We start from the raw sequence: 13,531 nt of genomic DNA, 5'->3' as shown, positions 1-13,531 counted from the left end.
CTTTAGGAAGAACTGAAAACCTGGAAGACACCCCCCAACAAGTAGAAAGGTTATAAATATTGAAGCTATCAAAGGAATTCCTATGAACGTCTTCTGTAGTGCCAGGGAGGAAGGTCCAGAGGTGCCTCTTACAGATGAAGTAAATAAAAGCCCAAATAGGCAGAACTTTGGGAGTTCAGCTGTGGATGTGCTTGATTCCCCTTTAGGAAGAACTGAAAACCTGGAAGACACCAACCTTCGTAGTTCACGTGTGTCTTTTTTTGGGATTTCAGTGGTACAGTTAGTTAATACCTTCATGTTTAAATAAATAGAATTCAGTGTCTTTTGGATCCTCAGCTTGGTGTTATGACTTAGGTGGGAAGGATGAAAGGAAAAGGGAATGATGCTTGTAATACTAGAAGCTGAGTCAATGAGGAGACTTTCCAGAATCTCAACCCTGCATATGAGTTTAGCCATTTGAGGCTGAAATGCATGCATGGGTATTGGAGGAAGTATTCGGAATTAAACCTGTCATACCTTAAGAGTCATCAGGCATTGGAATGGGCTCCCCAGGGAGGTGGTGGAGTCACCATCCCTAGAGGTGTTCAAAAAACATTTAGATGTGGTGCTTCAAGACATGGTTTAGTGGGCATGGTGGCGTTGGGTAGACGGTTGGACTTGATGATCTTTGAGGTCTCTTCCAACCATAACGATTCTATGATTCTATGATTCTTCACAAGTGCTAAGAGTGCAAGCATGTGCGACATAATTGTGCAAGCTATAACTGCATTTAAAGCCCTTTCTTAATTTTCTCCGTATCTGATTTGTAATCATCTGCATCTGTTGTGCTTCAATCCCTGAATCCACGCCTTCCTATTTTCCTGTCATTATTCCTGAGGAATAGAAACCCTGCTGATGGATTTATTTCAGTATAGTTGCATGACAACTGACTTGTATTTAAAATTTTCTCATTATAACTTGAGTACAAACCTGGATTGTCTTAAGAATATTGACTGTTTCTAGGCTCTACTTTATTTTTATTTCCTCCGTTTTCTATCCTCTTCTGTCTTTTTCTAGTTTAGTTCTGGTTTAGGACCCATATACTATAAAAAAATACCTTGTGTTTAGATATTGCCAATATATAAATGACCATCATTCTTCACTTGTAGGTCACTTACAGGCCATATTCAAACCCTTTGTTGAATTTATCTCTGAATAACCTTGAATTACTTTCAACATAGTTCAGGCTTAATAGTACTCAGTCTGATTCATAGGGTACACTGAGTTTTTCTGAGTGGTTTTGTTACTGTCCTTAATCATTGAAACAAAGCTTAAACAGTCCTTTTGGTGGTTAAAGCATCTTTTTTTTCCTTCACTTTGAGTTTGTCTGATAGTCATCATATTTTCTGAAGATGATTGATTGTCAAATGCCACCTTTCTTCCTGGATCATCACACCTTCAAACTGATATGTTAGTTTGCTGAATTAAAAAATCGTAATCTATTTAATAAAAATAATTTTAAAAGCCCACCAAAAAAACCCAAAACCACAAAACGAAACAAATTGCTGTTTTAGAATTGCAGGGTTAATACTGAACCTAGATCAGGTTGTTAAGGGCTTTGTCCGGTCAGGTCTTGAAAACCTCCCCGGACAGTGTGTGTTGTTGAAATGATAGTTATCAGTATTTAAATATGTTATTGTAGAGGTGGAATGTTTGGGAATTTTGGGCTTTGCCTTGAAGAAATTCAGTCCTTTGAGTGATTTAGTCAGAACCAGTTCTCCATCCCACCCTATCCTGCCATAGTCCCAAAGAAACAGAGGGAAAAATAAGGCAGGATCCTGTAGCTGCAGTTAATGTCGAGCCTGGTTTGAGGTAGGAAGGATGCTGTAAGAAGCAGCGTATCTATTGCACCGAGTCCAGGGTCTCTCTGTCAGAATCGGAGCTTCGTCATGCAGAATGTGAAGGAAGATCTTGTATTTCATAAGGGCAGTCCTTTGTAAAAACAAAAAAAGCTGCAGTTGTTTGAAAAGGAACTAGAAAGAGGACTTTTTAGTGAGTTCTGGTTTTGTTTCAGTGCACCCAAAGGGATATGTATTACAAAATACTTCCAGAAGTGTAACTCTTACTCAGCTTTTAAGGGCTTCTTCTCTTGGTTTCATTTTTCACCTCCTTTTTTCTGTGTCTGTACTGCCTGGGTAATCACTTCCACTCAGAGACTCTCCAGGGAAGTAGGATTTATTGTACATCTCAGCTGGAGATTATTTATTTTGATTAACAAGGCTAAAGAGAACAATATTTGCCACATAGATCAATAAGTAATCTCCTTTGTAGGTACTTTCATAAAAGAGGCAGATTTTGATTGCTCAGTTATAGCAATATTGTATTGTGAACAATGTGTTTTCTTGTGAATGTTGTTTACTGTTTTTTTTGTAGGAACCAGCAGTGATAGTGAAGAAGAGATTGTTTTCCGGAGGAAAAATAGGAAAAGAAAGAATGTTTTGAAGTCTCCTGATGTGAGTCTTAGAAAAAGAAGAAAAAAAAAAAAAAGAGAAGCAAAATGACAAGTCAAACACCAAAACAAGAATCCTCTTTGCAATTATACTTCTTTCTGTTTACATAGGTTATGAACAATAGTGATTTTGAATCGCCGATTTGTGCCATCAGAAAACGTCGACACCCGCTTAACATGGTTAGTAAGTGCTTTGGTGGGACAGAAGAAAAGTAATGCAAACTCATTTACAGAGTATATGTTTAAACATTTACTCTTTCTCCAGTCAGTAGGCAAGTGTTCTTATTAAAAATATTTTATCTCATCTGACCTATGGCATATTAGAATGTAATTGCTTTTCTTTCTTCAGTTCTTACCTGAGTTCTTCGAAGGTGATTTGTAGTTGTTGTTTGACACTGAGATATTGTGTTGGCAGGAGAGCTGAGCCTCTGCCTTTGTGAAAGGCAGTAAAATAGCCTTTCTTCCACAAAGCTTTGAATAAAAAAGAAAAAAATTCATGTCACTTATGACCTGATTTTTCTTCCAGAGAGCATGTTTTTCTGTTCGTTTGTGTTTAATATGATTAGCGTTATTGCATTATTTTGCCATAGCAAATCAATCACAAAAAATCAGGTGTTGTGTAAAAAAAACCCCAGATGTTGAAGGATGATTGTGTAATTAAAATATTGCTTGCTTTAGTCTTATTTATTGAAGCGTTTGTGAAATGTTCCTTTAGTCAGACATGTCCAGTGATGACAGCATGGATTTTCAGAAGAACTCGAGTAGGACCACAAATAGCAGCTCAGCAGCCTATAACAAAAAACAGCTAAGAAGTACGAAACGGCAGAAGGTCAAGAGCAATTTTGCATACAAGGTATGTGATGTTGCATGTCTCTCTTAATATGTTGAAGATCATATTTGGAGCAGTTTGCGCTGAAGTTGCAATGGAGATAGCTGCTGTGCTTTGTCATATGCGTGTGTACGTATGTAAGTGCACATTTGCAATATGGTAAAACCTACTTCAGAAGAATGCTTCTTTGAATGTGAGCAGCACATGTTACCAAACAAAACCAAAAAAAAAGAGATGGAAAGAGGCTTAGTGAGATTCTACTTTCTGTTCAAACTGCAAGAATGAACTGAAAATATTTTCTAACTTGTCTGTATTTGGGAAAAAAGAAAACCATGAAAATGTCAGAAATGTTGAGCACTGGTTTCACATACTTAAGATGAAAGTTTATTATGCCATTGAGTCACTCATTGTGGAGCTTGTGTGTATTTTACGGCCTAAAAAACAGAGCTTCTGTCTATTTTATGGCATTGTAGGATCTCATGATACAACTGTATTATAGTAGGCATGCAGTTGGGGAGTTGTTTGTTTTTAAGGCATTGTTTAGGAGGGTTGAGGCTCACAGCGATTTCACACAAGTTTATTGCAAACATTTGAGATGAAATCTTGAAACACTGGATAATAATCTTAACCCTCACATCCATTGCCTGACTTTCAGAGGAATCTGCAGGGCCCTGCAGATAATATTCCGAAGCATAATAATGGTCTGAAGCAAAGTAACAATTTACATTACAAGTAGAAGATACTGAAAGATTAGTCAGACTCGGGAAGCTCAGGTTCTTGTCCAGAACTTATGCTATTAGGATACCCAATCATATGAAATTACCACCTCCTCCAATGGTTTCAACTTTTTTTTTTAATGTGAGACCAAAAGGTTTGTGGAAAAGAGTGTGTGTATACTTAGAAATTCTACTCTGCCTTCACATATCATCTTAGCTAAACATCCATAGTGATGAACATGTCAGAATTGCAGAGCCACAGAAGATCCAAGACATCAGGGTCATTCTCATCAGCCTACCACCAGTTACAGTGTTCTGTCAGAGGTACAGGTAATGGAGTTGTAAGTGCAGCAGAGACGTGCAGTTAAATTAACAGACGTTGTGAGAACTGACCAAAATAGCTGCTGACACTGAATTGAAAGATTCAATAATTTAAGAACCTGGTAACTTACTGATTCCCAAGTGTGACCGGACTCTTGACTATTAGTTTCTGGTCTCGCAGTGCTTTTCACGCTGCGGGGTTTGTCCTCTCCATAGTCCTTCACAAGTAAGAAGGATTAAGACTAATTGGCAATAGCATTGAGAGTTCTTTCCTGTAAACAGGTGACCTCTAGTGTGTTTCAGAATAATCAAAACTGTTCTAGAAAAGGAGCTATTAATAATGCCTGTCATTCAGGCTTGCTAATTGGTGTAAGCAATTAAATAAAAGACCTAGGAAAATTAGAAAATCAGAGACGTCACTTCTTGTAGCACAAGATGCCCTGGTATTCCGTGTACTAAACTAAAATTCACGGCTTTGTGCTTTTTATTCAAAGTATTTTGAAGGCAAAAAAATCATTCTTTTGGAGTAATTGGGATACATAATGTTTTTTGGCTTTTTTCATATTTTACTTTAATACTTTATAGCTGTAATTATAAGAGAAAAAGTTAGCTTAATATAAAGTATCTCTGACAAAACATCTTCCTGAATTCATTTATTTTGTTTCCATGTACATTTTTGTGAATGTTTTGTTGTCTGGTTTTGGTGAAATTTAGTACCAAGGTTTGTATCATCTCCTGGACTGCAGTTCACATGTGAAGTGCCTCATCTTCCCTGAAAGAAGAGCATTTTCTCAATAATGAGTTGCATTGTGTGATGAATTCATGAAACAATTAATCCTAAGTCCTGAACAGAAAAGGGCAAACCAGTGTGAATCACAGAATCATAGAATCATTATGGTTGGAAGAGACCTCAAAGATCATCAAGTCCAACCTTCTACCCAACACCACGATGCCCACTAAACCCCCTAAACCGTGTCTCGAAGCGCCACATCTAAACATTTTTTGAACACCTCCAGGGATGGTGACTCCACCACCTCCCTGGGGAGCCCGTTCCAATGCCTAACGACTCTTACAGTGAAGAAGTTCTTCCTAATATCCAACCTGAACCTCCCCTGGCACAACTTGAGACCATTTCCTCTTGTCCTGTATCTTGTGAAGTCTGTATCTGAAGTTTCTAGTCGACTTGGGTTCAGAGTAATCCAGCACTTCTAAATCAAAACAGATTTTTGAAAGCAAATAAAATGAGTAAAACTGGGTTTATAAGTTACAAAATAATGTAATATTTTCAGGTAGCTTAGCTACAGTGCTTTAGTAAACTCTGCCTGTACTGTTACCTAGTCTAGGTGCAAATGGTGCTACGCATGTGGTTACCTCTGGCCGGTGCTTTGAAATCGGTGCCAGCTTCACCCTTCAGTGCTGGTGGGACAGATGTTTGTGCGCTCTCATGTATTTCACTGAACTCTGTGTTTTGTACATCACCTTTCCCTGTGATGGATTCTCTTTTCAAAGCCAGAAGCCTAATATCTGTGATCATTTAAGCAGCTGATGTTGTGAAGTCATGAACTGATTTAATCAGAGGTTTCATATGTAACACTAGTTAATTGGGAGCCAGCTTCTAACTAAAATTTTGTTTGGATATTTTTCTCTTTTAGAATGCAGCAAGACAGTTTTTAGATGAAGAAGCTGAGCTGTCCCAGCAAGATGCAGATGGTGTTTCATCTGATGAGAGTGATGATGCCGAGAATGAGCTGAACTCTTCACTTGCTCAGTTCCTAAATGATGATGCAGAGGTCACACAAGTGTTAAATGGTGAATGAGGAGAGTTGTTTATGGTTCTGAGATAAGGGATGTTGCTTAGCATGTGGTGTATGCTAGGCATGGCCATTCGGTCAGCTACTGTGTCAGCATGTGTCAGTTAATAAGCAGTAACCTCCTCAGCTGTGATAAATCAGGTGCTTTGCATTATCCGTTTGTACCTTTTCTGGTTTTATTTGTGTGGTTTTCTTATGTAGTAAGTTCCCCACTGGAGTCTCTACCGTGCAATAGCTTTGGGCAGGCTGGAGTCAGTTCTTTGGGACTGCGGGGGCAGGAGATCTCCTCTCGCTAAGAGTCAGCCACCCCCTCATACACCAGTATGTCTGAACAGAAACACAATTTTCCATTTCACTTAGAAATTTCTGAATCTTTCAGGTCTTCTGTTACAGAGAGACTTAAAATCTGATATGAAATAACAATATGAATGTTAAAGGTAAAATTAGTGCTGACACTGACAGAGCTGAGAAGGTAATGCTGTTCTTTGGCTGAGATGGTTTACTTACCCCTGTGCTTATGAACCTTGCCTTTCCCTGGGACGTTTGCATGATGGAATCATGTTATTACCATTTAAGATTCCCAGATATTGCTGAGGATTCTCCTCCTCCACTGAAATTGTGAGTTGTTCCCTGAAAGATCTTGTGTGGGCTTTAGTAAACACACTCCTTTCTCATACAGTCTCTGAAATCAGTAGTTGTGTCTGTTTTGGGAGAGACCTGCACCAGGGAAACCTGAGTGAGTGGGTTTCCTCTGGTTAACATTGCCCTTCTCCCTGCTATGGCCATCCAGAGCTCTGCCTGCTGAGAAAGCCACCTGCGTGGCAGCTTTCATGATGGCAAGTGGGTAGACCTAGTCCTTTGCTTTGGGATTTTCAGAGATGTCTGGGGAATTTCAGATTTTTGTTTTGTGAAATACAGGTTTTTGGGAGACTATAAAGGAATTACTTAATATGGAAAACACGATGTAACAATAATGAATTAAAGATTATATCCTTAATAATACTGTATTCTCTTTTATCTTCTTATTTTCATTCAGACTGTGAGATGAAAGGAGTTTACCTGAAATCTGTGCGTAGTCCAGCTCTTGGCAATAGATACAAAATGGTTCATCGTGAATTCAACAACATGGCAATTTTCTCACAGGTATGAAACGAAACGACTTCTGTCCTTGTGAAATTCCAATTGCATGTGATTGTATTTAGGTTCTAATCCTACTTTCAAGTGTTGTTTGCAGCCTATTGTTGATAAATAAGAAGTTCTGACAAACGACTTTTGACTTCATTTTGATTTTTTTTTTAAGCTAAAGTGTGCAGACACGTATGCTTTCATCGAAGCATATGCACTCTGCTCTTCAGCCGGAGAGCGGCTGTCAACCAGTCTGAAGCAAAAGCTTCCCAGTCCCTGGTTGTCTTTTCACCGCAGAGCGGAGGTGTTACAGTGATCATTGTTGATCGATGTAGGATTGCACGGTGCTTCCAGAGTCGGAAGCTTACCTCCCCCTCTCCAGTGTCTTCCACTGCCACAAAGGATACTGACTGACATCTTCCAAGGAAGAGTCCCCTCACCTGGCATGTGATGCTTCCAGTCTCTTAACGCACTTCCCAATTTGGTGAAACAAGGAACCCCCTAATAGAGGTGTAACAGTTTGGCATATGCCTGTTACCCAGCTGTACGTCAGACTGCCCTGTGCTTTTGTCGCCAGACAAGGAGCAGTGCCAGTAGATCATATTCTCTCTAGCAAGTACAAGGTGAGCTCCTGAGATGTAAGTTTGGAAACATTTAAGACAAAATAAGGTAGCAATTGAACAGTGCTTGTTGTTGCTCCTCAGCACTCTGTAGCAGGTTGCCTCTTGCTGTCCACTGTCCCCAGTGTTACTGGAGACTGACCTTTTGCGTGGGGCAATTGCTGAGGAGGAGTGACTCTCCAAAGCGGATCCTTAGCCAGGCTCTTGCCCTGTTACGTACGGTATCATCATGCGCTAATTCTGTGTACTCATAAAGGGGCCAGTGAAGCATTGCTGGGTTATTACAACGGAGCTTCTTTGGAAACGTTAATTTCTTCCCCTGCCTGCTCCTGGCTTGTTGCGGTTTCTGTCACACTTGGCCGTGTTCCCCCTCCACAGCGCTCAGCTGAGACGTTTCCTGCGTGATCTGTCTTCTGGGCTCTGTTTTACTCTGAACTCTTCACATATCCTATGATATAAATCACTTGTACAGTATTTTTTAGTTACTTAATTTTCCCTTGTCATTTCATAGTGACCAAAGAAGTCACAGAATTGGAAAAACAGATGTTCAGGATGGTTCCTTATCTCCCCCTCCAGGGTTTTTTCTGTTTCCTGTATTCCTAGTCTTTATATCACCTTCGGCAAAATAAAATAGAACTATATTCAATGAAAAGGATAAAACACTATTTTTTTTTTTATTTTTATTTTTATTTTTTTTTTGGTTAACACACAAAAATTCAGGTTGCACTCGCTGATTATTTGCAAGCAGGTAAGAAGAATGCATGGGACTCGATTTCCGGGCAGCCTCAGCTTATTATGTCAATTTGTTGTTGTTTCAGCCGAGGCAGAGTGTTGCTGAAAATGCAGAACTTGACCTTCCATTTCATTTTACACATGGCAAAGGCATCATAAAGTGCTTCTGCCAGGAAGCCTTGCGTGTGTGCTGCCGCGTTCGTTGTGCATGTGGCACAAGGTGTGGAATCTGCCTTTCTGTGTGCAAAAGCCCAGCTTGCCCTGAGTGTGCAAGCGTGGCGGTTCAGAGTCCTTCCCCCTCTGCAGAGACAGGCAAAGGAGATATTCCTGTCTGTAATCCAGCCTGTTTGGTAGGACTGTTAGCAAGCGAGTCTTGTTTCTATTGTGCTACTAGAATCAATATTCCCATTAAAAGCTTTCTGGTGATGAATCGAGCGTACGCTCGTTCCAGGGTGCACCGTACGAGTGTGTTGGGCCCTCCAGGGTTTCAGAGGTGCGGGAAGCCCCTAGGCCCCATAGTGCTTGTGCGTGGATGGACTGGATAAGCAAAGTGCATGTATGGAGAGGAGGAGCAAGATCATTACAGTGTTTCAAAACTTACTGGGTTTGGTTTTTCCTCCCGACAGATTCCTGAGCAAGACCAGGCGTATGCAGAAGACAGTTTCTGTGTTGGAGAGGAGGAAGAGGAAACTTGCCAAAAAACTGAATCTAGTGAGGAAGAAGTGTGTGTTAATTTTGATCTCCTAAATAATGAGAGTTTTACTAGTGGAAAAAAACAATACCTCACTCGCCGGAGAAAAAAATTAAACCAGGCCGCCATGGAAGAAAACTACTGTGTCCCAATGCAAAAGAAGAAACCATCTCGAATTGTTGTTCTCAGCGATTCCAGTGAGGAAGAAACAAGTGTCAGCAATGAGAAGCCCATGAAAACAGACTGTTTCAGGGCAGAACAGGAAAATGCTAAGTTACCCAAGTCATTGCCTACGGTCTCTTCTGTGCAGCACAAAAAGATTGCTGGGGAAATTGTTGTTCATCAGTCTGTGGAGGATAAAAGTGAGATGCTTCTTGGCTTGAAAGCTTCCGTATCTGAAATGCTGGATTTTCACCCAGAGCATCAAGTCAGGAGCGTGTGCTTTCCACCAGCTGTCACTAGTTCTGATTCGGGGAAGGCGGATCTCCAGGCTCCCAGGGAGGTCGGTGTTAATTCAAAACAAGGACCTTCCTCTCACCTCCCATTTCCCACCTGGTGGGAACCTGTCCTATTGCACTGTTCTCTCCAGGGCTGTCAGCAGTACGGCAGCAGGAGTGAGTGTGTTTCTGGTGTTAAAGGAGCAGGTCCATTCTGCTTGTACTGCTTTACATCCTCTCCCTTTTCTTTGGTGCAGGAAGCTTTTGTACTCCCAGGATAACTTGGAGAGTATCTTAGCAGTCAATAAATAAAAATTGGGGATTAGATACTATCCAGAGTCTGGCAATCATGGAGGAATATGGATTTATTCCAAACAGTAGAGAGCATCCACTAATTCTTTGGGTTTTGTAGTTATAAAATACTTGTTCGCTGTCCTAAATTAAGACTCTTCATCATCTGCAATTGGATTCCTGATCTTGTACACACTTCTGCCTGACTTGTATCAGTCATGGTATTCAGTTTTTGTTGAAGCCATTAGTGAAGGCTGCTTGCTTTTGTCATTCAAGCTGCTATAAATAATTAGATCAACTAATTTGGGAGATTGTTTATAGGGGATTAAAGTGTTAATGTTTTGCAATATCAAAAAAAATCTTTTTTTTTTAAACAAATATTTTATTAATTACATTTAAAAACAAAACATGGCAGAAAGTGTATCTGTTAAGCAGCAGTATTTGAAAAACAGATTCTTCTTTTTTAATGGCATGTTGTTCTTTGGCCTTATGCTTCTGTGATCGCTTAGAAATACTGTGTGATTTCCAACATTTACAGGCGGAAAGTTCTTTGAAGAACACCTGTAGGAGCACTTCAGTTCCATCTTGTTCTGCTTCCACAAAAGCCTTTTCAGCTCCAGCTCCGTTTTCACATGACCCTCTGGAGAAAAACCCTCCACTCTGTATTCTGGTAGACAGTCGTGAGATCTCCTCTGGAGCAGAGGTGATTTCTTCCTTGAAGGCAGTGCATGGAGTAAAGGTGCAGGTTTGCTCGCTGAGCAGTGGTGATTACGTCGTGAGCAACCGCATGGCCGTGGAAAGGAAATTTCTGTCAGAATTGCTGAACTCTGTGAACAGGAATAAAGTCACGCAGCGGATCCAGCGCCTGCAGAGCATGTTTGAGAGAATATGTGTGATTGTGGAAAAGGACAGGATTAAAACAGGTAGGTGTTCCCCGGCGGGGGCAGCACAGGGATGCACTGGTCTCTGCTCAAGGCTTGCACTGGCCGCACTGGCTTTGTGTGTAATACGGGACGGAAAGTAGATCGAAAGCCTGTCCTTTAGTCTCTGTAGGAGTATTACAGTAATAAGGTCACCAGCTGAACATTAAAACTTGCTTTGCTTTGGAGGGCCATTTAATACAGGCAGAGAGACACAACTGGATCCAGAGGTATACATTGCTTACTAATTACTGAAACAGAGAAAAGCAAGTTAAACAGTACTAACTGACCATATTAGTATGTGCAAAAAACCTCCAAGTTCAAGACAGATTTCAACAAGGAAGGTGAGAATAGTAGAATAAAGGAACAAGCACAATCATCTTGCCTATGCTTGGCATTAAAATAATAGTGGACTCAAGAAAAATATGTTTTCTAGCAGTAACCTAACAAGTGGTGTCTTTCAGACTGTACAGGAAAACGCTCAGGGTTTAGAACCAGTGGGAACGGTAGCTGGCCCGAGCACACCATCCCACGTGTTAAGTCTGCCTCCAAAGTGTAGAGACCAAACCAAGTGATGGCTGCTGCCTGAGCAAGCGAAAGATACTCAGCTGAATGAAATCCGTTTTTAGAAAAAGACAAGAGGAGCGCCTCTACAGAGAGTCACTTTGGGAGGGCTGTGTTTGGGCTCTTGCCTCGTGTCACAAAGCACAGAATTGAGGAGCCTCAGAGACGCCTCCTGACTTGATTAAACATTGGTGGAACATTCAAGACTATTTCTTTAATTTATATAGTTTGGACAAGCCATTTGTTTTAATCCTAAGATCCAAATTATGCAATTAAACAATTTTACTAATGCTGTCTATTCTGAGTGCCATCTAGAAAATAATGGAGATGTCTTGCTTGCACCCACTTCACAGAAGCCAGAACTAAAGCTGACAGCTCCAATTAAATTACAGACATTCTGGGATATAAAACTCCACTATTGAAATCGAATTGTTGTGGATGCAGCTTTGGTTTTGTGACATAAATCTAATTTATTGATGGTTCAGATACGGAAACAATGATAGAATTGGTCACTGAAGATGTAGCTTCTCAGAGGGGGCTGTAGATAAGCGGATTGTTTGAGCTGCCTTTTTACCCTGCTGCTGAAGGTGTCATTCATTTTCATCGGTTTTGTCCAGTTTTTCTCATTACGCGGGGTCCAGAGTGCTGCTGGTTTCTTATTTGGCAGTGTTCAAGTGCATTCTTACCTTCGTAGCTTTACCAAGCCTCTTCTGATTGGCCTGTCCTGCTGTTCATCACTTACCATGTGTTCCTCCCAATCCTCTCTAACGACATTTAATTTGCAGTTTCAGTGTTAATTCCTAAACTCTACCTCTCAAATAACCAAGTAAATCCTGCTCCTACGACCCCTCCTGCCTCCTTTCCTTGCGATGGTTTCCCTCATCTTGTCTTTGGGTGCAGGTTCTCAAAGCAGGGGATCTTTGAGCCATTTTGCTTCGCAGGTGATTCATATTAGATTTTTCACAGTAATTTAGCACTTGGATCTCACTGAGTTTTCTGTATTTTCACTCTGCAGGAGAAACGTCACGATTTTTCCAGAGAACACAGTATTATGACGGTGTGCTCTCAGCCTTGGTCCAGGCTGGGGTCCGAATTCTTTTTAGCTCTTGCCAAGAGGAAACTGCCGGTTTGCTGAAAGGCCTGGCATTGGTGGAGCAAAGAAAAAATGCTGCCATCCGCGTGCCGACGGAGGTGGAGGGTCACAAACGGGAAATGCTCAACTTCTACTTGAGCATCCCTAATCTCAGCTACCCGGCTGCTCTCAACATGTGCCATCACTTTGACTCCGTGAAGACGATGGTGAACAGGTAAGAGCAGAGATGCACGGTGCGTGCTTTGAGGCCTGACTTGCCTTTCGCTCCTCCGTCTCACCCAGGAGTTCGTGCTCAGGCAGATCCTGTCTGCACCTCTCAGTGCCTGCCAGAGCTCCCCGGGAGCTTTCCTGTCTCCACATCAGCCCTGCTCTTTGTGCATTTCTCAGTCTTCAGGCTGAGCAGAGCGGGGCAATGACAGGGCCCTGCTCCCACCATCCCTCCTACCGCAGTACCTCTCCTCTTCCCCTTTCGTGGCGTTCCGTTTTCACTGCAGCTTTCCTAGCCTTCCTTAGTCGGGTGTGCTCACAGCCCTCGGAAACCTGGAGCGCGATGACCGGCCTGTTGCTCTCTCCACACTGGAGGCTTCTCGCCCCCTGACAGTTCCCCCCTTTGTCCCGGTCTCACCCACTGGACGCCAAAGAGCTGCAGGTGAGGTGCCCTCCTGCTGTGGTCTCTTACAGCTCCCCCTCCGACATCGCCACCAGTGCCCAGGTCAGCCCGCGGAAGGCAGAGCAGATCTACCGCTACCTCCACTACTGCTTTGACGTGCAGCTGCTGCCCGAGAACCTCTGCGCTAAGGGGAGAAGCAATGCAGCTGCCAAGAGCTGACAGGAGTGAAACTTGGTTTTGGGACCCCCCCAGGCTGTTTTCTTTTAATTGCACTTTACTGAGT

At 41.8% G+C, this 13,531-nt stretch overlaps 1 protein-coding gene across 1 annotated transcript in view; it reads left to right on the top strand.

The window, feature by feature from the left end:
* The window catches only part of FANCM (Fanconi anemia, complementation group M), a gene marked incomplete at its 5' end in the record, with an annotated part of 44,158 nt that extends 30,691 nt beyond the window's left edge, over nucleotides 1-13,467 (top strand). Inside the window, 9 exon segments of the mRNA XM_009700282.1 lie at nucleotides 2,413-2,492; nucleotides 2,600-2,668; nucleotides 3,204-3,341; nucleotides 6,007-6,163; nucleotides 7,202-7,308; nucleotides 9,269-9,835; nucleotides 10,600-10,984; nucleotides 12,561-12,852; nucleotides 13,320-13,467. Of these exon segments, the coding sequence (XP_009698584.1) occupies nucleotides 2,413-2,492; nucleotides 2,600-2,668; nucleotides 3,204-3,341; nucleotides 6,007-6,163; nucleotides 7,202-7,308; nucleotides 9,269-9,835; nucleotides 10,600-10,984; nucleotides 12,561-12,852; nucleotides 13,320-13,467 (1,943 nt within the window).
* Nucleotides 13,468-13,531: the final 64 nt, after the last annotated feature.

Source organism: Cariama cristata, unplaced genomic scaffold (assembly GCF_000690535.1).
Source record: "Cariama cristata isolate BGI_N322 unplaced genomic scaffold, ASM69053v1 scaffold2305, whole genome shotgun sequence".
Lineage (NCBI taxonomy): Eukaryota > Metazoa > Chordata > Aves > Cariamiformes > Cariamidae > Cariama > Cariama cristata.
This window is presented reverse-complemented; position numbering and strand designations above follow the sequence as displayed.